Source organism: Dermochelys coriacea, chromosome 2 (genome assembly GCF_009764565.3).
Source record: "Dermochelys coriacea isolate rDerCor1 chromosome 2, rDerCor1.pri.v4, whole genome shotgun sequence".
Classification (NCBI taxonomy): Eukaryota; Metazoa; Chordata; order Testudines; family Dermochelyidae; genus Dermochelys; species Dermochelys coriacea.
Window position 1 is genome coordinate 84,558,977 of NC_050069.1, and position 24,150 is coordinate 84,583,126.

Consider the following 24,150-nt stretch of genomic DNA (forward strand, 5'->3'; position numbering starts at 1 on the left):
GGCCAGCACCCTGTTTCCTGGCAACTGATGGCCTGGCCCTTCCCCCCTGCAAGGTGAGAGCTAAAGGGTTGGAGAACAAAGGAATCCGGTGACCTCCTGGCCCAGGAAAGGGACAAAGCCCAGAAGAGGAGGGGCTGGAAAGAGTTTCAGTTTGGGGCTGGCTGGGGACATGGAGTGAAGTGCAGACGTGGTTGTTTGGCTCACTGCCCCCCAAAATGGACCCAGCTGAAGGGTCCTGTTCTCTGCACCTACAAGCTCTGTTTTAGATCATGTTCCTGTCATCTAATAAACCTTCTGTTTTACTGGCTGGCTGAGAGTCACGTCTGGCTGCGAAATTGGGGTGCAGGACCCTCTGGCTTCTCCAGGAGCCCCGCCTGGGCAGACTCACTGTGGGAAGCACGTGGAGGGGCAAAGGATGCTGAATGCTCCGAGGTCAGACCCAGGAAGGTGGAAGTTGTGTGAGCTGTGTGTCCTGAAGACAGTCTGCTCACAGAAAGGAGACTTCCCCAGAGTCCTGACTGGTTTCGTAGGGAGCAGTGCCAGAGCATCGCCTGGGGACTCCGTGACAGGCTGTCTCTCCAGTGCTCCTTTGCTGGTGTTCAAGCATTCTGGAGGAAACTGACTTGAATTTAAAGGGGTGAGGAATAAAGTGGGGGCAGGAGTAGGCTGGGGTTGATAGAATACCGAGACAGGAGCTGGGGGTGAATGAAGATGGGGACAGGGATCGGAGTCAAGATGGGGAGGAACAGGGAGCATAGGAGGGGACGGGACAGAGTGCATAGCAACCGAAGGGAACAGAAGATGGAAGCCCGAGTGGGAGGAATACGGAGTGGACGGGATCAGAATCATCTATAAGCACTAGAGTACATACTTGTTGAGAACCTGGAATAGAACCAGGATTTCTGAGTTGCAACATCTCCTTAATGTGGTTTTCAAACATCTGAGTGCTAAACAATGTTAACTGAAATTAAAAAGCAACAAATTCAAAACTGAAGAAAAGAAATACTTTATGTAGTGATTAATTAACCTGTATAACTCAGTGCTACAAGATATTATTGAGGCCAAGAGCTTTGGCTTGATCGAGTGCCCTTTGAAGTCAGCGGGAGTCTTTTTTCATTTTCTGTAGTGGCTTTGGATCAGATCCTTGGTGTAGGAGTCAGAAAAATAGGATTTGGAAAAAGCTAATATGTTCTTATTATAATGCTATCCCTAGATATACTAGATAGAATAAAAATATATAAGGTGTATAAACCTACTCGCTTCAGAGCATAAATCAGACATTGACTGACTGGTGGGGGGCATCTCCCATTGCCACAAATAAGTTATTTCATTATAGGTAATTTACACCATCCTTTGAAGCATCTGTTTCTGCCCATTGTTTGAGTAGGATACACGACTAAATGGACCATTGGTCTGATCCAGCAAGTTTAAAGGGATAGTACCCTACAATCTACTTTATACTCCCTTCTTTTTTAAAAAATAATCTTGTATCTATTCCTTCAGGTTCTAAATGTTCTGTTTTTAATTCAACCACTCCATTCCCATGGAATACAAAAACATGCACAAGAACCACCCCTTTGCTATTGTATTGCCATCCAGTCATCCAACGGAACACATCATATATACCCTGTGCATTGTTTTGCGTTGTTGATAGCAGCACCAATTATATTGTTTTAAAATAAGAACTTCTTACATTTGTTTTAGAATACAGTATTACCAACAAAAGGACAAATTTTGGCTGTCTCTGCATGCATTTGTTTAAGGGGGAGAAGGTGCTTGAGAGCCTGTCATCGAACCTGTTAAGGACTCAGCCTCAGTGTTGCAGGCAGCATTCTTAAGTTCAAGGAGATTGAGATGGCTGGTGCTGACCATCCCAAGGGGAATGTGATCAGGCAGGCTCATAGCCCCATATCTTATGTACTTGATAGTAGGTGCCACAAGTACTCCTTTTCTTTTTGTGTATACCTCTTAAGTGTGTAACAAGTGCCACTTCTGAACATGCTTCCCCAAAGTTTCTGGAATCATTCTACTTTTTAAAGGTTTAGCACTTATAGACACCACTGTTTAGCTGCTACTTTCTATGTACTCCCCTTCCCATCGTGGCTTTGGCTGTAGTTACCAGACTAGAATCTAGTGTACCCAAAAAGCCACATTAACTCCTATTTCTTTGAAATTGCAGGAAAAATCATTATTTGTCAAATGGAAAAAGTAGGGCAATACATATTTTTAATCTTCAAGGATGAGATTTTTGGATTGTGTTTCACAGATCTCAAAGTCCAGTGGAAGGAAGGGCTAAGATTACTTTAAGCCACCTTTGCGACCTCCTGATTCTGGACTACCTCGAGTAGCCAAAGTGGCCCCAGGTATAAGTTAGGCAGCCTAACTTATGGGAGCTGTCTGACTTATGAGAGCCTGTCATTGTTGCCTATGAGTAATAATGCTCCCCAAAATCTCCTCGGTACTCTGTGCTGCAGCTTTGCTTCCAGCACATCCATCCCACCCCTAGTCCTGCCCCAGACACACTCCTTACATCAGGATGTGGGAGGGAGTCCTCAGAAGAGAGTCTGTGGCTGTCTTTCGCATGCTAGACTTCTTCTTCTGAAGATGGATCCAGGGTTTGTGGAGCCCTTTTATGCCATTCTGTCTCCTTTACTCAAGCATAAAAATGTAGGAGTTGGGAGCAGAATCTCATCCCAAGCTTTTAAGGTAATCAGCAAATTATTTGCATTTATTTATCTGACTTTCATAGTCCATGACAAATAAGCATACAATGTCATGGCAAATAAACATGTATATCTACTTGGTACTCCGAATTGATACCATTACATAAAACAGGAATACTGTCAAAGAGCCCTGTGCTTCAAGTCCCTCCAGCTATGGAACTCCTGTTAACTTCACTGGGAATTCTGTGCCCATACCCCCTGCAGAGTTGACTTCTATGGTACTACTCCTGTGAGAAAAATTAAGCCTGTGAGTAAATGTGTGCAAGATCAGGGCCCTAGAGAGTGTTTGCACCATGGAAAGCAAAACTTTTAACTTACTATAAAAGGAAGTACTTCTTTCCTAGAAGAAGAATGGTAAAAACTGCAGATTTCTACTTAACATAATTATACAATGAATTGTATGGTTTTTTAATTAAACGTGTTTACATCTTATAATAAATGCAAGCACTAAAAATCTGTCCTTATAGTCCCCTTGGCTAGCTGGATCTCGCAGAGATTGTGATCTTTGGAAATCCTTTTTAACCAGTTTACTCTTTTTCTTTCTCATAACCTTGCTTTTAAACATTTTTAATTAAATATTTTGTTATAGGTATTTATCTGCCTCTACAGAAAATTCAAATGACAACAGAACAAGTTCCAGTACAGATAAAAGCCTGGTATGTATTTTGATATTAGTTTTGTGTAAACTGACAGTGGGTACACTGCACATTGAAATACTGAATTAATTTTAAATGACATGAAACTGCTGTAGTGTTTTGAAATATGGAAAAACAGTACATTTATTTTAACTGTTTAGACTGACATAGTTTTAAGAGTTGGTAGGGAAACAGAATTTCAATTCTGAAAAATAAATTGATACTTTAGAAAAAAAATTATCCTGAATCAGAATGAAAAATGCTGAAATCTCAGAATTTTCATTGAATGGAAATTCCACAATATTTAGTTTTAAGAAACACCTAAACATTTCCATTTGGTTTTCCAAAATAAAATATGCTCTCTGGAAGTCAGATTTGCATTAGCATGCCAGGCAGGCCACCACAGAGCTAGGAAGCCAGGCCAGCCAGGGAGCAAGAGGTTGCTCAGCTCCCCAGGGAGCCAGCTAGTGTGGGGTCTAGGGATATCTGGGAGCCCAGCAGCCTGCTGGGAAGCTGAGAGCCTAGAAACCCTGGAAGTTCTGGGAGCACTGGAAGAATTAGGGAGTCTGTATGGTCTGGATGCCATTGGGAGTCCCAGCTCTAGGACAGCTTGCCTTGTGAGCTGCTGAGTAACTCTGAGAGCTACGGTTCTCAAGCTCCCCATGAGACCGGATGCTGAGGCACAGGGATCCTCAGATCCCAAGCTCCCTGCCAAGTGACCTGTTGAGGAGCCTCGGAAGCCCCAGGTTCCAGAGAGTTGGGGAAGGAAATCAGGCAAGATTCCATTTAATATTTTTGGCAAAATCAACCCATTGTTGCTGAATATTTTAAAATTGGCGTTTTCTGATGAAAAAATGTTCTATCCGAAAATTTTCTGGCTAGCTCTAATAGCTATCGTGCTAGGCTTGGATGCTACTAGCCCTATCCATGCCTTGTTGTCCAGTCCATTAATGACTGTTCTGTTACTATTTATTATTAATTAGATTGCAATCCAAGGTGTTTTCCAAACAGAGGAAGAAAAGAAAGGCTGTACAGTTGAATGAAAGGAAAACAAGTGCAACTGCAGAATGTACTCTGTTTTATGCCTATTTTTGATGACTCTATATAGTTTGTTCTTAAATACTGTATCACCTACAGAAATATTTTTAAAGGGCAGAGGAACCAATTATATCTTGTATTGGCTTAACATAGTTCAGTAAATGTTTGATTTGGAGGATGCTGATTCTTTGTGCCCATTTTGACTGGTATCTTCTTTCTTGTATGTTACTTCACCTTCCTTTGGTTGGTGATGTGAGAAAATAAGAATTTAAGGCCAGATTTTCAGGTGTTTAGGTGCAGACAGTCTCCTAGTGAGATTTTCAAAAGTGCCTGAGCAGGCACCTGAGTTGCTTAGTCATTGCGAGAATCCCCTAGAAGAGTTCTTTGTAGCTTGAAAGCTTGTCTCTTTTACCAACTGAAGTTGGTCCAATAAAAGATCTTACCTCACCCACCTTGTCTCTCTAATATCCTGGGAGCAACATGGCTACAACAACATTGCAAACAAAGTTTAAGTAAATGTGACACAGGATGCTGGCTACGTGTACAGTTCTGCAAGGTGCTGAGTGCCTCATGGGAGGAATTGAGTGTCTGCAATTTCCAGGAACACATTGGGTTTTGAGGATCTTCAGGACCTCATAGGATTCGACCTTAAGATTCTAGAGAGAGAAGGAATCCATAGTCCTTTAATTGAAATTCTGAATCTATTTGGAAATATGAATTAAACTTTACTCATTTATTTTGTTTTAACACTTGAAATTCAATGCCCATCAGAGTCTAAAAGTTAAGTTAAAAAAGATTCAGAAAATCATTTGCAGTGGGTCTTCAGTCTTCTCACCACTGAGGAGGTAGAACCAGATATGTTAAGTCATTGTCAGGGAGGGTGTGGCCAGCCCCTAAAGATCTCAGAGAGGTTTTTTGTTCTTGCCTTCTCTACCGTCGGCAAACTTCTCCAGCCTCTCCCTGCCCCAGAATGCAGAACAGAAACAAAAACATAAAGAAATGTTTTTATTCTAACTACTCTGTTGAATTCCAGGCTTTTGCTGGGGTGTTATTTAGCCTTAGACTTTGGCAGAAACATCTCTGAAAGAACATCTTTTGATAACTAAGGCAACTGGCTGCAGCAGCTGCTAGCACAGCATGTCTGGGCAAGCCTCTTAGGGAACTGCACCACACAGGCAGCCAGAGGCACAAGGCAGCCAGCTCCAAGCCAGCAAGATTGAGTACAGAAATTCCTGGGCTGTCATCCCCAACTGTCAGTGTGGACAACTATTCCTCTTCCTTCCACAAAAAGTAAAAACAAAAAATACCCTGGAGTAGTTAGCATGGAGAGAGAAAAAAGGAGAGCAACCCAGACACAGAGACGCAAGTAGGCAGTAAGGAGCCTTTCATTTATTTCTGTCCAGCTCCCATGCCCTTTCTTATCAAAGTGTGGGTGAGCCCTTATGTAACGCAGCCTTATTTTCTGTGTGACTCATTCAGGCAAAGTGGCTGCTCCCTGCACAGGCTTCCCCTGGTCCCCACCTTGTCCCTACAAATTATGGGGTTAGACACCATCCATAAAGTCAAAGGGGTACCACTCAGGAATAGTCTCTTTCAAGGGTCACATGCTTTCTATGGTGTAGCAGTAGGTGGGATTCTCCCTTTAGATTTCATTGTCAGGACTACTCTAAGATCTCAGGATGGAGTCCACTTCCTCTGGAAGAGATTGGGGAACTCCCTCATATCTCAAAGCTTTGTGGCAGAGTCTAATAAATTCATAAAGCATATTGTCTTACCTAGATGGAGAAAAGTTAGAACGTCTCCACTCTACCTTTAGATACCTCAGAGCAGCCCAATGATGTGGAAGAAAGCACAAAATTATAAAACCAGCGGGGGTAGTCACTTGCCAAAGTCTTCAGCCTCTTGAGGAGTATAAATTTTCTGTCTTCCTCTTTCCATTGGAATAGCAAGAAGAGTCTAAAAAGTAGAAAAAGGAAGCAAGGAAACATCTTGCTCAGAAGCAGGAAAATAAATCTCTCACACACTCCCATCTAAGATGGGTAAAGAGCATTAGATTCTCTCCCCAAATATCAGATAGCAGCAGAGCAGCAGAACAGTTCCTGTACAAAGTATTCAGAATGAGCAGGAACAGATATCATGTGGAATTTCCTTCCTTTGTCATTCTACTATGGAGCCTTAGAACCTAATTTCTCAAAGCACAAATTCGGTAGGATGGAGAGTAGTTGGGGTGAATCTCAAGAGACCTAGAAAGAGCAGTCCTTTCTGAAATGACTGACAGTTGTCTGACTCCTCAGAATACTGGAGACCCAAAACAAAGTTCTTGCCTTACAGTATTTAGACACTGTTTTATAGAAGAGTAGCAACACATCTATGCTTTCCTCCAGACAGCCCACCTTAGGAGGAGTTACTTGAGGAAGATGACTGGATAGATAGCAAGACCACTTGGATACATTTCCTTTCAGGATATAAATTGGAACTGTTAATCGCTTTCCATGCAGCTCTTAAAATATTATGAGTGAAGATTGGGGGAACCAACTAAGACCAAGCACCTGAAGAGACTGAAAATATTGAACATCTGGGATGTATCTTGGCAAAGAAGAGATCCCGTGCAGTAACTTTATTGTAGTAAGAAGATCTGAAGTTCTTGTTAGTAGTTTCAAAGGTTTATAAAGTAGTCATGAAGCTGTGGAAGTTTTCTCAGATTGGCTAGATCTTCGGGCACTGAGCCATTTCCTCCCTATCAGAGGCTCACAGGTCTGATTCTACTTCCAGAGCTGTTGACAGGCAGAAGATTTACTGAAAAAGATCTGTGGATCTTCCTACTAGAGGGGGGAAAAAAGGAAATTTTCACATAAATACAAATAATGTTTCCTATATCCTTTGCAATAATAACTTAGGCTTGATCCTGTAAACACTTAAGCATATGTGCAATTTACTCATGTGTTTCAGCAGTACTATTCAAGTACATAATGCTTTACTCTTGTGCCTAGATGTATGAAGGATCAGGCCTTACACTATTTTACATATTCTGTATAATGAAATCTATGAACTGAGATAGCACTGCAGGAATAAATTGAACTTTGATTGAGAGATACTTTGTTTGATTTCGCAACTGCTACATTGCATTGTTGATGTTTTTGTAATTTATTTTAAAAGCTTCACGAAGGGAATATCACACTTTAATAACCAACAAAACATAGTCTTTACATTTTTCTTCTCGTGCCAGTGTTCGTGCACAGAGTGGAAACTAGTCTCTTCCATTCCTCTGTCATTAAATGCTTGATATAAAATAGATAGATTATGACATCATTTAGCTAGTCCAGGCAAGTGCTGGAATTTTTTTTTACAAGTTTCATAGAATGTAATGCATATATTTTAAATGTGTATGTATATATATTTTAAGCTGGAAAATATGCAGAAAACTATCTATCAGTTGGAAGAGCAGCTTCAAAATGAAATGCAATTGAAAGATGAAATGGAGCAAAAGTGCAGGTGAGACTGAACTTAAATACATTTTCAGAATTAAATAATATAAAACATCAGCTGTAAAAAATACATTAAGGATAACAAGCATGATATCAATATTGCTACTATAGTAATTCAGTGGTTTGAGATTCAAGGCCATAAATTAAATCACTTTAAAATGATCTCAGATGTTTTTCTTGTGTATTTAAAGGAAGATTAATTGTTTGTGTTCGCATCAGTGAAACAGACACACATCTTGAATATTTGAACTCCATGTTGTTTTTCTTTCCACTACCCTGATAGGTTTCAAAACATCTGCGGGATACAGTGAATACATAGATTTTTTTTTTTTTTTTTTTAAAGAACATAAAATACTATGTGCACCACATGTTCTAGAATATTGGAGTTTAAGATTGTAAGCGTCTTGGTATCTTAAATGCTGCAGTACTATTGAAAGATCCAGCGTGTAACTTTTGTTGAGACTGACAGATATGAGCAGCAGTTTTCTATCTGAGTATTAAATTCTGTTTATATTCTTGAAAAAAGTAAATATCTGACAAATTACTGCCTATTCTTGCATGTTCAACAACATGAGCATACACTTGAAAATCTGATAAAATGGAACTTAATGTGCACACATTGCTGTTGGTTATCTTAGAAGAATTTCTACCAAAAAAGGTCTTATGGGAATTCAGACCACATAATAGTATTTAGGACATAGTGGCCTCTTTACACATATCCGGAGTTTCACTGTCCACATACTGACTACCGACCACATGTGAGCAGCATGTGGGATGCTAGAAATATATTCAACAATTGTATCCCTACAATCACACTGACAACGAGTATTCAGTAACATCAGTGTGTCTTCTGATGTCTCACAGTTAAACACATTTTATCACAGAGTTAATAGATTTGATTTAGGGCTGTCAAGTGATTACAAAAATTAATTATGATTAATCATGCTATTTTAAAAAAAATAATTGCAATTAATCGGGCTGTTAATAACAGAATAGCATTTATTTAAATATTTTGGGATTTTTTTACATTTTCAAATATATTGGTTTTAATTACAACACAGAATACAAAGTGTATAGTGCTCACTTTATATTTATTTTTTATTACAAATATTTGCTCTGTAAAAAACAAAAGAAATAGTATTTTTCAATTCACCTAATACAAGTACTGTAGTGTAATCTCTTTATCATGAAAGTTGAACTTACAAGTGTAGAACTGGGAACAAAAAAATAACTGCATTCAAAAATAAAACAATGTAAAACTTCACAGCCTACAAGTCCTCTCAGTCCTAATGCTTGTTGAACCAATCGCTAAGACACAAATTTGCTTACATATGCAGGAGATAATGCTGCCCACTTCTTGTTTACAATGTCACCTGACATTGAGAACAGGCTTTCGCTAGCCGACCTTGCAAGATAATTACATGCCAGATACGCTAAAGATTCATATGTCCCTTCATGCTCCAACCACCATTTCAGAGGACTTGCGTCTATGCTGATGAGGCGTTGTGCTCGATAACAATCCAGAGTAGTGCGGACTCGCTCATGTTCATTTTCATCATCTGAGTCAGATGCCACCAGCAGAAGGTTTATTTTCTTTTTTGGTGGTTCAGGTTCTTCAGTTTCTGCATTGGAGTATTGCTCTTTTAGGACTTCTGAAAGCATGCTCCACATCTCATCCCTCTCGGATTTTGGAAGGCACTTCAGATTCCTAAACCTTGGGTAGAGCTATCTTTAGAAATCTCACATTGGTACCGTCTTTGCATTTTGTCAAATCTGCAGTGAAATTGTTCTTAAAATAAACAACATGTGCTGGGTCATCATCTGAGACTGCTGTAACGTGAAATATTTGGCAGAATGTGGGTAGGACACAGAGCAGGAGACGTACAATTTTCTCCCCAAAGGAGTTGTCACAATTTAATTAATGAATTTTTTTTTTTAACAAGTATGTCCTGTGGAATGGTGGCCAAAGCATGAAGGGGCATACAATGTTTAATATATCTGGCATGTAAATACCTTGCAATGCTGGCTACAAAAGCACCATGCGAATGCCAGTTCTCACTTTTTGGTGACATTGTAAATAAGAAGCCGGCAGCATTATGTCCTGTAAATGTAAACAAACTTGTTTGTCTTAAGGATTGGCTGAACAAGAAGTAGGACTGAGTGGACTTGTAGGCTGTGAAGTTTTACATTTTATTTTTAGTGCAGTTATGTAACAAAAAAAAATTTACATTTGTAAGTTGCACTTTCATGATATAGAGATTACACTATAATACTTATGAGGTGAATTGAAAAATACTATTTCTTTTGTTTATAATTTTTACAGTGCAAATATTTGTAATACAAAATATAAATTGAGCAATCTACACTTCTGTGTTGTAATTGAAATCAATATATTTGAAAATGTAGAAAAATAAACAATAAAATACCAATTGAAGTGTATTTAATATTTTGGATAACAGTGCAATTAAAACTGCAATTAATCGTGATTAATTTTTTTGAGTTAATCACGAGTTAACTGCGATTAATCAACATCCCTAATTTGATTACATATGTTGGTATAAACTGCTATAATTAGTTAATACTGTCTGAATTGTTTTTGCTATAACTTTTTTGGACAGAGGTAAATAACTACAGAAGGCTAACATTTATGTGGCCTAATGTTTTATAAAGGCCAATGCTAGGAATAGACATCCATATGAAATGTATAGAACTGGAGGAGATCTTGCTGTAGATTAACGGATGTTCTGTATTGCTGGTTGACCAGTTCATATTTCCTTTGTGGGATGTTACTCAGCACTTATTTCACCTTCTCTCTGCAGTAACTTTCCCCCCCCCCCCCGGTTTTCTAGAGATACTTTTTTGTGGTAATAGCATGTAGATATCTTTTATATGTGATATGGATATATTTGTATGGGTAATTGATCAGTATTGGGGATCCACATTCTTAGAGATGTGGGATGTGCACAACTGGAGCCGTTCTTTCTAGAGAATGGCAGAATATTTGTTGACCAACTTTTACTAGTTATAAAAACTTCTTACTCTGCACCTTTGTGTGGATATAGGGACAGAATTTGACCCTTACCATTTTTGACGCACATTGCCTCCAGTGAACTGTCAATACATTTGATGATTGTGCTATTATAAACTACTGATGTTAATTGGTGGCATTCTTCAATTTAAAATGTTGGTTTTAGGATGAAGGGCATACACATAGTAAGCATTTTTTAAATAATGGTCTTAAATAGTTTAAATATTGAAATACCAGGCATGTAAAATAAGATCATCTTCTTTTACATATTGAAATAATTCATTATTTATAGGACTTCAAACATAAAACTAGACAAGCTAATGAAGGAACTGGATGAAGAGGTAAGTTTGTGTGTTTTTCTTAATCACAGAATTTTTAACTGTGTTGAGTCAATCTGTGTCCTCATAATACTGCTAGAGGTTTATAATTTTCCTGTAAAAATTTGCACTCCAATTTAAATTTGAAAATAAATCTCCACATTCTAAAACACCAAATCATTTTGGCCATGTTTGTTATGAAAGTGAAAAATGTAATTTTCAAGTACTTTTTTTGCCTCTACAATTGAAAACTACTTTCTTTCCTGTTTAGCCTTGTTCAGAATATTCAATATAATTTTCAAAATTAGCTAGATTTTTAAAAATCAGTGTACAGATAATCCTCTAGGACATCATTATATTGTAGTATTCATAAACCTAATAAACAGGTAATTTTTGTTTTTTTGTTAAATACAGTTATTGCAGTGGTTTGGAAGATTTAATCAGAGACAAACTACAAAAGTGATGTTGGGAATTATTAGGCTCTATTCTGCAAACCTCCTGTTCATATTGGTAGTCTCAGTGAGTGAAATCCTGGCCCTACTGGCTTCAGTTGAGCCAAGATTTCACCACTTGAAGTCAGTGAGACTACTTACAGAACAACAGAATTAAAAAAAGTTTGTAGGATCATTCTGTAAAATGTAAATGGAAAATACTAGTGTTTGTTATAATTTCAGGGAAATCAAAGAAAAAATTTAGAATCAACAGTATCTCAGACTGAGAAGGAAAAGATGGTGCTGCAACATAAAATAAATGAATACCATAGAAAAGTTGAACAGGAAAATGAAAAAAGACGGAATGTAGAAAATGAAGGTAAGCAATGTTACCCAGGTGCTAGAAATGTTGATGTGTATGCTACTATACAGTTTTATGAAAAATTTACTTTTTTAACATTTGAAGCATTTTAGAATAGATTTTTTTCTTGAAATTCTGTTATCACAGGAAAATAGCGATTTCTGTTTTTGATATTTGACGTATCAAATTCTTCCCGTAGATGTATGCATGTGGAGCCCCTAGTGATTTGAGTGAGCCAGGTGTATATATTCAAGAACAAAATTTGACCTCGGGAAATTAAAAGGAAATATTTTAATTATTTTGCTGTCTTTCACGTAGAAATATCTAGTAATGTCACAAAGATTTTCTGTTCTGAGCTGCTAAGAAAATTGAATTCCATATTCATTTCTATCTCTAGTGTCCACATTAAAAGATCAGTTAGAAGACTTAAAAAAAATTAGCCAGCATTCACAAACGACAAATGAGAAGATGACACAGTTACAAAAGCAAGTAAGTGATTGCTGTTCAGTATTTTCATTGTTTTCTAAAATTTGTCAAATAGTATTGATTACATAAATGTAGCAAAGTTGAATCTGTTAATTTTGAATGGGAATCTTGACTTTTCTTACTCTAACAGCTAGAAGAAGCCAATGACTTGCTAAGGACAGAATCAGATACAGCAGCAAGATTGAGAAAGAGTCATACAGAAACGAGCAAGACTATAAGCCAGTTAGAATCATTAAATAGAGAACTTCAGGAAAGATGCAGAGTTCTAGAAAGCACAAAATTGGAAGTGGAAAAGGACTATTATCAATTGCAAGCAGCATTGGAAGCAGAACGAAGGGACAGAAGTCATGGATCTGAAATGATTGGAGATTTACAAGGTAACCATTCCATGCTTATATACTTTTTAATGTTGCAGTAAATATTTATTCTTACAAAAATCCATTTTCATAACTTCACTTTGTTGCTCTGTACCATTGTTTAAAGCTTGAAAAAGATGTACCAGCTGTTTTCAAGGAGTTTAATTCTATTCATTTAGTGTAGTGGAGCAGTAATCAACATATGAATTGCGTATCCCTAGAGGACTAATACTTGAGAACATTTGTAAATACAGTTTAAGGTATCAAAAGTCTTACCAATTCAGTATTAACTCAGGTACATAATTCCTGTGTGGTTGAGTTTTGGGGATGAGAGGGAAAGCGGTATTGCGGACAAGAGCTATTTCGCCTCCCCGTCCTCCAACATGATTTTTTTTCATCTGTGGATATTAACCTCTTCAGAGCAATGTTCATGAATTCTGGGACACTGACACAGCAGAGGTAATATCAGAAAGTTCCATAAACTTTAGAGTGTTGTGTGTTTAAGAGAATAATTAGATTCTCTAACGCAAGATGACAGCCAACTGACAACTTGGTTAGCCACTGAGACAACTAAATAGAATGAATCCATTACAGATTAATTACTCTAGATTGCCACTGGGGTAACTGTATGAGAGGGCAGTTTATCCAATATGAAGAAAAAGAAATATATTCAAAGAATACAGAGGGACAAGAGGGAAGGCCTCCTCCTGTACAGATTGTATGATGTGATGGAGCAAACCTAACGGATGCAATGTTAGAGTTACACAGCTCTTTAGGCTTGCATGAAAGGGTAATCTTCTTCAGAGTTTCTAAAGTTTATAGAACAGGATGTTTTGCTGGTATCTAGCCAGACAGTTCCACATGAAATTTGCACACACAATTGCCAGTTTTTAACAAGCAAATGTTTGACAACTAAGCACAGCATTGAAATTCTGGAAGAAGTGTTTTCTTTTTCATATCATTTTGTCATCTAGAAATTCCTAGGACATTTTATATTTAAAAAAACTATGCTAAGCATGCAGTGTTCTAGATAGTCTGACATACTTTTGAGCTATGTTGCTGACATAGTGTGTATAAGGTATAACAGTTAACACAGAGAGTAATACAAGAAACCAAATTACAGTTGCAGTTGGAAACTTCAATTAAAATGTCTTGGTGTTACTGTTTAAAGTCTTCAATTTAATAGTACACTGAAGTAGCTGCATAGGGTAAGCTGTGGGGCAAGCTGTTCCAAACTCAAGGCTGGAGGAGAGCCTTTGCTTTTGTGGAGTGATCAGTAGGGTAAAAATAATTCCTCTTTCTCTGAAGGACCTCTCCAGTGCAGGTTATTTAAATTATGTTTATGTCCTGCAATAGCACCTTGAGGCCCCAACTGAGATTGGAGCACCATTGTGTTATATGTTGTATCTACTCTGACAGGGTCAGGCCAGATGGCTACAGGAGAGTGATAGAAGGCAGATATATTAGCCCCAGGTTAAGTAGGTCCCTTTTCCCTGGGTAAGGTAATAGGGAAGATTCCAGAACAATCAGGAATTTTCTGGAAACAATTAAGGCAGACAAGCTGATTAGAATACCTGCAGCCAATCAAGAAGCTGCTAGAATCAATTAAGACAGACAGGCTAATCAGGGCACCTGGGTTTAAAAAGGAGCTCACTTCAGTTTGTGGTGTGTGTGTGAGGAGCTAGGAGCAAGAGGTACTAGGAGCTGAGAGTGAGAAGGAATACTACTGGAAGACTGAGAAGTACAAGCATTATCAGACATCAGGAGGAAGGTCCTGTGGTGAAAATAAAGAAGGTGTTGGGAGGAGGCCATGGGGAAGTAGCCCAAGGAGTTGTAGCTGTCACACAGCTGTTACAGGAGCCTCTTCGACAGCTGCAATCCACAGGGCCCTGGCTGGAACCCGGAGTAGAGGGCGGGCCCAGGTTCCTTCCATCCCCCCCCCCCCCAACTCCCTACTTGATACTGGAGGAGTTGACCTGGACTGTGAATTCCACTAGAGGGGAAGGTCTCTGGCCTGTTCCCTGATCCACTAGGTGGATCAGCAGAGAGTGCGTGGATTGTTGTTCTTCCTTTTCCCCATGCTGGCCAGTGATGAGGCTAACTGAGTGAATGGCAGATTTGAGCCACGAAAGTGGCCAAACTGAGGGCTGCCATGAACCTCTAAAGCGAGCAAATGTGCCAATAAGTGCAGGACCACCAAGGCAGAGGAGGACCTTTGTCACACTATCCATAATAAGACTTCAGCAGAATTAATGTCTGTGAAAATGTGGCTGTTGTATGTTGTAACAGGACTTGTATTAATGAAAGGAAACATCTATACATTAGCAGTTGGACAAAATAAAATCAGTCCTGTTTCTGCATCTAGGCATAGTAGCTGAAATTGAACTATTTTTAATTTGTGTTTGCTAGCTCGGATTACATCTTTACAAGAAGAAGTAAAAAATCTTAAAAATAATCTTGAAAGAGTGGAAACGGAAAGAAAACAAGCACAAGACTCACTTAATCATTGTGAAAAGGTAAGGTAATTAATAATACGTACAAAAAGAAAAGGAGGACTTGTGGCACCTTAGAGACTAACAAATTTATTTGAGCATAAGCTTTCGTGAGCTACAGCTCACTGCATCCGATGAAGTGAGCTCTAGCTCACGAAAGCTTATGTTCAAATAAATTTATTAGTCTCTAAGGTGCCACAAGTCCTCCTTTTCTTTTTGCGAATACAGACTAACACGGCTGCTACTCTGAAACCTGTAATAATACATGATAATTCAGGAAAATGCTAATGTTAGCTCACTGGCTTTGGTCAGAATATGATCATGTATTAAATTATTTTGTATTGTGTAAATAAATCACAGCTTCAAGTGTGTCAATGTGGATTCCATGGAAGGATCCTTCAGTGCCTCCTGGGTGAGACTGGACTTTTATCCTAGGCCTGAAGAGACTCAACAAATACATACTCGGTCTCAGGATGGTAACACTCGCCTGCATTGCTCCAAGCTCTAGATTGGTTCGTGGCTCTTGACATCCAGGATGATGTGCTTGCATATTGCCATCCATCTGTCTCATGGGAAGTGCATAAGGTTAACAGTATCAGCCAGCCATTCCCAGTTCAGTGTTTTGCCCTTCACACTCTCCATGGCACTGAGAGTTTTCACCAACTTCCTAGCTGTAATGGCAGCATATCTAAGAAAACATGGAATTTACACCTGTTTATATCTAGATGACTGGCTGATCAGAAGCAGGTCCCAGCAGGAGACCAGAATGTCCCCGAATTGTGTTTTGTTGATGGCTTGTCCTGATGAACATGAGAAAAGGGAACAGTGATGCTTATCTCAGACACTATAGGGACTGATTGGGGTGCCCACCTGAACCACATTCAAATGTAAGATACCTGGTCTCATGATGATTTTAACCTACATATGAATGCCTTGGAACTAAGAGCCATCTGGCTCATCTGTATAGCATTCCTGCTGGAAGCCATCCAATGCTGGAAATGGTGTTTATCAACATGGGGGTGATTCCACTAGCTCTACACCTTCCAGGGATTAGCAATGACCTAGCAGACGTTTAGTGCAGAATGTGGTAACCAGCCATGAGTAATCTGTGTAAAGTCCATACTAGACCCAATATTCTGTCAGTGGGAGACTCCCGCCACACATTTATTTGCCACAGAGGACAATACCAAGTGCTAGAACTTCTGTTTCAGGGAAGGTCGGGAGTCCAGGCTAACTGCCGATTGCCTTGCTATTTCAGTCTTCTTGAGGACTCCTGTATGGTATCATATTGTATCCCCTGATCCCCAGGATATCCAAAATCAACAGTATAGGACCTCAATCATTGTGCTAGTCCTATATTGGTTGAGACCATTCTGGATATCAGACCTGCTCTGGATGTCCCAGCAGCTTCCCATACCCATACATCTTCCTTCCTACCCTAATGTGATATCCAAAACCTCAGTCAGACAATGCATCTAGACACAGTCTTTGTATCTGACAGCCTGGATGTTGGCTAGCTTAACAACACTGACAGAAGGTGTTCCCTACGGGTTCAGAAAATTCGAACACAGAGCAGGAAACCATCTGTAAGGTTGACCTACTTCTCCAAATGGGAAAAATTCTCCATTTGGACAACTCAGACTAATACTAACCCAATGGAGCCCCAGTAACCAAAGATGTTGTACTGTAACCTGCTCTTGCACATGTGGGACTGATATTTAACTCCCTTGAAGTCAACCTCACTGCAACATTGGCATGTCACACTCCCGTACAGTTGCACTCTGTCTTGTCGCACCCTTGCTGTTTAATTTCTTCATACTTTCTCTCCAGTAAGAGTACAGACTTCCATAGGGGACCTCAGTGTTGTCCTTTTAAAGCTTATAAAGCCTTCTTTTGAACTGCTGTTGGAGTGCTCGGTATATTGTCTTATCACAATGTTTTTTCTTGTGGCCATTACATCAGCAGAGAGAGTTAGCAAGCTCCAAGGTCTTATGGCCAGACCACCTTGCATATTCTTCCACAGGAAGGTGATGAAACCATACCCCAAATTCATAACTAAGGTAGTCTTGGAATTTTGCCCGAATCAATCAATTTTCCTGCCAGTCTCCTTCGGAAAGCTGCAGTCCTCACAAGGAGAAAAGATGCTCCATCCTCTAGCATCTCCAGAGTCATGTTCAATTGTCCCAAAAGGAATGAGTCCTTTAGATTCTCTCCCTGCCTCTTTGTGGCCATAGCTTTGCCTTTTAATGTGCCAGATATCTTGTCACAGGGAATCCTGAAATGGATCAGAATGTACCTCTACCTGCTATCAACTGGTTGGCAAGCCTTTCCTTCCAAAAGAAGTCAAGGTATGCTCCATCGGGGCAGGCAGTATCTTCTGCGTGCCTCAGAAATATTGTGGTAACCAGCCATATTCACAACTGAGGCCTTCCTACTTGGTTGGCAAGCACATCTACAGATGGTACAGGGCAGGTGGTCTGCTTCAGAATCCGTGTTGCACATCAACCTCCTAGAATTATTTGCAGTCCACAACATGTGCTGACGCATTCTACCATTAATCAGACAAAGGACCATAAGAGTAATGATGGACAAGATCGCTTGCATGTTCTATATCAACTGACAAGGGGGAGCGAGGTCCCAATTCCTGTGCTCGGAAGCAGTAAAATTGTGGAACTATTGTATCCAGCATGACATCAACATCTTGGCCTCATACTTACCTGGACACCAGAACACCACAGTGGACTCACTGAGCAAGAGATTCTCACAAGACCACGAGTGGGAGTTAGACACAAGAGACCTGCAACACACATTCAACTTCTGTGAATTTCTGAGTATAGATATCCTTGTCATGCCCAAAACTGCCAAATGTCCCTGCGGGGCGCCTTCTTCATTACATGGGATGACCCCTGCTCTCTGCTTTTCCACCCTCTCCCCTATTGTTCACAGTGCTTCACAAGACACAGGTGGAACGAGCTACAATCATTCTCCTAGCCCCAACATGGCCACGAAAGATTTGGTAACCTGACCTTGTGTGCAGGTGGTTTGTCCACCAATCACCCTGCAGTTGACTCCATACCTCCTCTCTCAAGACACAGGCCGAATCCTCCAATCCAATTTAGAACTCCTCCATCTGAAGGCATGGCTCCTTCATGGTTCTGGTTCATGGTTCGGAGATGACCTGTTCAGAAGAGGTAAAAGAGATTATTTTAGGTAGCAGGCGTGATAAAACTTGCCTTACTTATCTCAATAAATTGAATAGATTCCAAACTTGGTGCAACACCAAACATGTCCTCGCAATGAATGCTCCTTTATCACTCATTCTAGACTACATTCTAAAATAACTTAAAAGAGCAGGACTGCCCACAAGCTCCATTTGTGTACACTTGGCTGACACTACTGCATTCCACCTCAAGATAGACGGTCATTCCATATTTACCTATGCACTAACAAAAAGATTCCTTACGAGCTTTCAAAATGTGTACCATCAAATACAAGACCCTATCCCACCTTGGGATCCCAGCCTAGTGTTGCGCTGTCTCACCAGTACCCCATTTGAGCCCACTGCAGCATGCTCCTACATACACCTATCCATGAAAACAGCATTTCTTGTTGCCATCACTTCCACATGACGGATAAGAGAAATAGGTGCTCTCTTGGAATACCCGCTATACACAATCTTTCACAAAGACAAGGTCATGATCACATCCGAAACTCTTACCCAAGGTGCCGTCCTCTTTCCATCTAAACTAACCTATCCACCTTCTCTCCTTCTTCCCAAAGCTGCATAGCAGCCAACATGAAGCCACCCTGCACATCTTGGAAGTCAGATAAGCAATAGCCTTTTATCTTGACTGAAGAAAATCTTTCAGGCATTCACCATGCTTATTCCTCTCTATTGCTGAAAGATCAAAGGTAGCAGCTTTATCCAAATGGATCTCAGAGTACATCCACCTTTTGCTGTCAACACAAACTGGATCTTGAACGCATCCTACTCACTTGCTGTCTACCTCGATTGACTTTCTAAACAACGTGCTGATTACTGACATTTGCAAAGCCACCACTTGGGCATCCACAGACACTTTTAGCCAATACTGTGTCATTACCGATGACATGGCATCAGATGCCCTACTAGGATGTATTGTCCTATCGTCCTTGGTTCACATCACTCTGAAGCCCCAGCCTTTCATCTAAGGGCACTACTCTACAGTCACCTACAGTGGAGCATCCATAAGGACACTGGTTGAAAAAGAGAAGATTACTCACCCTGTGCAGTAACTGAGATTCTTCGAGATGTGTGTCCCTATGGGTGCTCCACTACCCGCCTTCCTCCCCTCTGCTTCGGAGTTTTAAAAGTAGACTCTGCAGTAGAGAGGGAACTGAGGGTGGTTGGACCGAACAGCTCTATATAGATGGTGTGAGATGGGGAGAAGTGCATGTGCAGCCCAATGGGTGCTGCTACTGAAGATCTCCAATCTCAGGCGCACCTACAGTGGAGCATCCATAGGGACATGCATTTCTAAGAACCTCAGTTACTGCACAGGATGAGTAACCTCCTTTTTTCACTTAGAAAACCACTAGTAAGGAAGAGGCACAGAAATGCTAGCAGTAATTAAAACCTTTATTGATTAATGCATTCTTTAGTTCATTCAAAATAAGAAATGATTATCTTATGAATTCATAGATGGAAGAAAAAACACTCATTTTATTCAGCAAAGTCTTATTACCCCCTTCCTCTCCTTCAAGCCTCATTTTTAAACACCTAAAAAGGCATGGTATAATGCACCCTATTAATATTGTGACTTATGAATAAACAAAAATGTAACCCTTCCTTTTTTTTTTTTAAGGGAAGAAAAGGAAATGTGGGTCCATTCGACGGCTTGGTAAAATACTCCAGAATTTTTTTTACAGTTCAATCAAGTTTTAATCAAGTATGCTTTTTTTTTTCTTTTTTGGTCCCCATTTGCAGGAAAAGAATAACTTAGAAATAGATTTAAACTATAAACTCAAAATATTACAACAGCGGCTGGATCAGGAGGTAAATGAGCATAAAGTGACTAAAGCTCTGTTAACTGACAAACATCAATCAATTGAAGAGGCAAAATCAGTTGCAATGTGTGGTATGTATTTCCTTTTAGTTTCAAACAAAATATTGAGCAATAATAAGGTCTGTTTTTCCTAATTCCATTACAATGGCAAAGAATTTTTTTAATGTAGTGTTCATAAAACCAGTTTTTAATCCTTGGTGTAGAGAAAATGTATATGCATATCAAAATTTGAAAACATAATGCAATACATTATTTAAAGATCCTGGGCTCTCTCCTTAGCTGATATAAGTCAGCCTAGATCTGTTAACATCACTGTACTACAGATATGAAAACCCTGTACTGTTTATATCTTCAAGTTAAGGAAAAATTAGTTCACTTCAAAGCAGTAAAATTATAGGTATCACACATGACTTGTACTCATCCAACCACTTCTCTTCATAATTTAGAGGCCCATGTTTTTTAAGTGTGTTCTAGGGTTGCCAGGCATCTGGTTTTCAACTGAAACGCCTAGTAGAAAAGGGACCCTGCTGGCTCATGTCAGTACTGTTGACTGGGCCACTAAAAGTCTGGTTGGTGGTGCAGCAGGGCTAAGGCAGGTTCCCTGCCTGCCCTGGCTCCATGCAGCTCCCTGAAGTGGCTGGCATGTCTGGCTCCTAGGCGCAGTGGGGGTCATGGGGGCTCCGTGCGCTGCCCCCACCCCGAGTGCCAGTTCCACAGCACCCATTGGCCAGGAACTACAGCCAATGGGAGCTGCGGGGGCAGCGCTTGTGGGTGCAGGCAGTGCACAGGGCCCCCTGGGCCTTTCGCCTAGGAACTGAACATACCGGCTGCTTCTGGGAGCCACCTGAAGTAAGCGTTCCCTGGCCAGAGCCCGGACCCCAAACTTCTCGGCTCCAGCCTGGTGCCCCCTACTGCACCCTTGCCCCAGTCCAGATCCCCCTCCTGCACCATGAACTCCTCATTCTGGCCCCATCCTGGAGCCCACACCCCTAGCCAGAGCCCTCACCCTCTCCTATACACCAACCCCCTGCCCCATCGTGGTGAAAGTGAGTCAGGATGGGGGAGAGAGCAATGGAGGGAGGAAAGATGTAGTGAGCGGGGGATGGAGCCTCAGAGAAGGGGTGGGGCCTCGGGGCAGGAGGGTGGCAAAGGTGTTTGGTTTTGTGCGATTAGAAAGTTGGCAACCCTAGTGTGTTCACACACCTTAGGATGTTTTTTGCTATTCGTTCTATCAAAATTTTTATTTAATTCCATTTCTAAATGGCTGTGGTTGGAAGCTCTCTGTTTTTGAGCAACACATGAACTGGCTGGTACATTTCAAGCACTGGCATAATGGCAGTTAGTGGAGTGACAAATAGCTGCCTGTAGGAGGGTCCTAATGCTCTGGCAATCACTATCACTGTCTCTGTTTGTTGCAACAATACTATAATGATTTTGTTCAGTAGTAGACTAGAGATGCCTACTCACCTGACTGTAAAAGATTTCAAACACCCTAGCCATTGTGTGTGGGGAGAGAAACCCTGTGCTTAACTCCCAAGGATAGAATCAAAGCTGGAATATTAGGTGTATTTAAGAAAGGAATGGTCAAGTAAACATGTTCTTAGAAGTACCATATTTGTATTTTTGCATATATACCTTTTTATTGTGCTGTCAATTGCTTTTGTTTCCTGTTTAGAAATGGAAAAAAAAGTGAAGGAGGAGAGGGCAGCAAGAGACAGGGCAGAAAATCAAATAGTTCAGATTGAAAAACAATGTTCCACGCTGGACTTTGACCTGAAGCAGTCTCAGCAGAAGCTTGAGCACCTCACTGAGCAAAAGGAGAGGCTAGAGGATGAAGTAAGCAAAACCGCATTGTTACTTATCACGTTTTCTGTGTAAAAAAACAAACTAAAGAATGATAGTTGCATTAAGAAATAGAAAACTGAATCTATTTAAGTTGAGATGTTTATGTAGCATAACATTATTGAAAATAACTGTACTAAGAAATTTCACCTAAATGGTGTAAACATTTATGTCTGAGTAGGTCAAATGCCATGTCTGTCTTAGACCCTGGATAATAATATGTCTTTCTTTCTTTATAAGAGCTATGCATTAATAGTGAACTGATTCCAGGTTTGAAGTCAGTGGGGTCCTATGCAATATAGTTATGCAGGAAGTAAGTTTTGCAGAGATGATGGGTTTCAAAGTGGCTAGCATATTTTCTTCTGCATTATCAAAGCCATCAATTTATTACTGAAGACTATACTAGCTGTGTATTAAAGGACACTAAGCTCAATTGCAAAACAGTCAGTAAATTCAAATGTTAATGTTCCCATATTAATGTTACTTAGCCAGATCTAACATTTGACATGTATGCTGTTATAATTGTATGCCTTAATTTATAACATTGCTAGTTAATGTTGCTCTGAGAAGCTAACTTTCTGGCGTCCTTTTGTGCTTGAACTCTTACTTGATTGGTAATTTTTGCATTTAAGTTTATTTCTATTTTTTTTAAATAAAAAAGCTTGCCTGTGAATTTGAACATGCACTCTTATTACACTTGTAATATAGATATTTTGCGTGTTCTGAATTTGCATTCTTCAAAATGCAGTGTATCATTCAGAGCATGCAAAATTTAATCTCAGAAAAACCAACTGAAAGTTGTTGTAAGATATATAAGAGCTAATTGTTGTTGTTAGGTCTCATCCCCACTGTCCTTTCAGATTAATTGGAAGAGTCAGTCTGAAAGCCTTTCTGCTAGGCCATGTTGTCTGCAATTCAAATTTTAGACCGCTCTGGGCAGCATAACTTTCTAGGGTGAAAAGACACAAAGCTTCTAAAACCTTAATTCCACAAATAAGAATGGGGGTCTGTCAAACCTCTTGGGCCTATTCCACTGTCCCCCTTAAGGTAGAATAGATGAGAGTGAATTCAGGCCCCACCCCAGAGTCTGTTACAAAAGAAAAAATGAATGGCTGGGAACAGGGCGGTTCTTGAGGCCGAAATATAGACTAAAATCTATAAGAAAAACTAGTTTCTATGATATTGCACCCAAGTAATATTGAAGGCTATTTTGAATATTTGTATGCATTATTTCATGAGTAAAATGTAGGAAATGGTTACGCTTGACATAAAATAATGCACATGTGAAACATAATTACTTTTAACAAAATCCAGGAAAATATTTGGTAAAAGAATTTTAAATTAAAATGATTTATTAAATAATTAGGTTAAGAATCTAACACTTCAGCTGGAACAAGAGACAAATAAGCGACTAATGACACAGAATGAACTGAAAACACAAGCTTTTGAGGCAGACAACTTGAAGGGTTCTGAGAAGCAGCTGAAACAGGAGATCAATACGTTGTTGGAAGCGAAGAGATTATTGGAATTTGAGTTGGCTCAACTCACTAAGTAAGTAGAGGCCTGACATAAAATGGAAAATCCTTTTTTTTTTTTTTTTTTTTTTTTTTTTCCCCCCATGTTCCATGTCACCTTTTTCCAGAAACCAAAAATACTTGTTGGCATTTTTTAAATGTGTCTGTGTGAAGATGTGTATGTATTTATTGTATTAGAATATTTTTATTTTGAAATATAAAAGCTTTGCTTGGCTGATACTTCTGTGCTCAGGCTTGTCCAGCCTTTCTGGAACAATTGAAGTGCCTATCCAAGAACCACCATTTGAGACTTAGACTTTGGAGCGTGGAGGACCACTGAGCTCCATGACGTTTTTTCTCCTTAAAACACTTCTCCTTTCATTTATGGTTTTTTTAG

General features: G+C 39.8%; 1 protein-coding gene across 4 annotated transcripts in view; it reads left to right on the forward strand.

Moving 5' to 3' along the window:
* The window catches only part of ROCK1 (Rho associated coiled-coil containing protein kinase 1), a 185,673-nt gene that overhangs the window by 109,758 nt on the left and 51,765 nt on the right, over positions 1–24,150 (forward strand). For all 4 annotated transcript variants that reach the window (XM_038388530.2, XM_043508019.1, XM_043508018.1 and 1 more), the window contains 10 exons: positions 3,313–3,379; positions 7,800–7,888; positions 11,202–11,250; positions 11,901–12,036; positions 12,416–12,507; positions 12,635–12,881; positions 15,270–15,376; positions 20,319–20,469; positions 22,073–22,233; positions 23,606–23,790. In XM_038388530.2, coding sequence (XP_038244458.1) covers positions 3,313–3,379; positions 7,800–7,888; positions 11,202–11,250; positions 11,901–12,036; positions 12,416–12,507; positions 12,635–12,881; positions 15,270–15,376; positions 20,319–20,469; positions 22,073–22,233; positions 23,606–23,790 — 1,284 coding nt within the window. The remainder of the gene's footprint in view (positions 1–3,312; positions 3,380–7,799; positions 7,889–11,201; positions 11,251–11,900; positions 12,037–12,415; positions 12,508–12,634; positions 12,882–15,269; positions 15,377–20,318; positions 20,470–22,072; positions 22,234–23,605; positions 23,791–24,150) is intronic.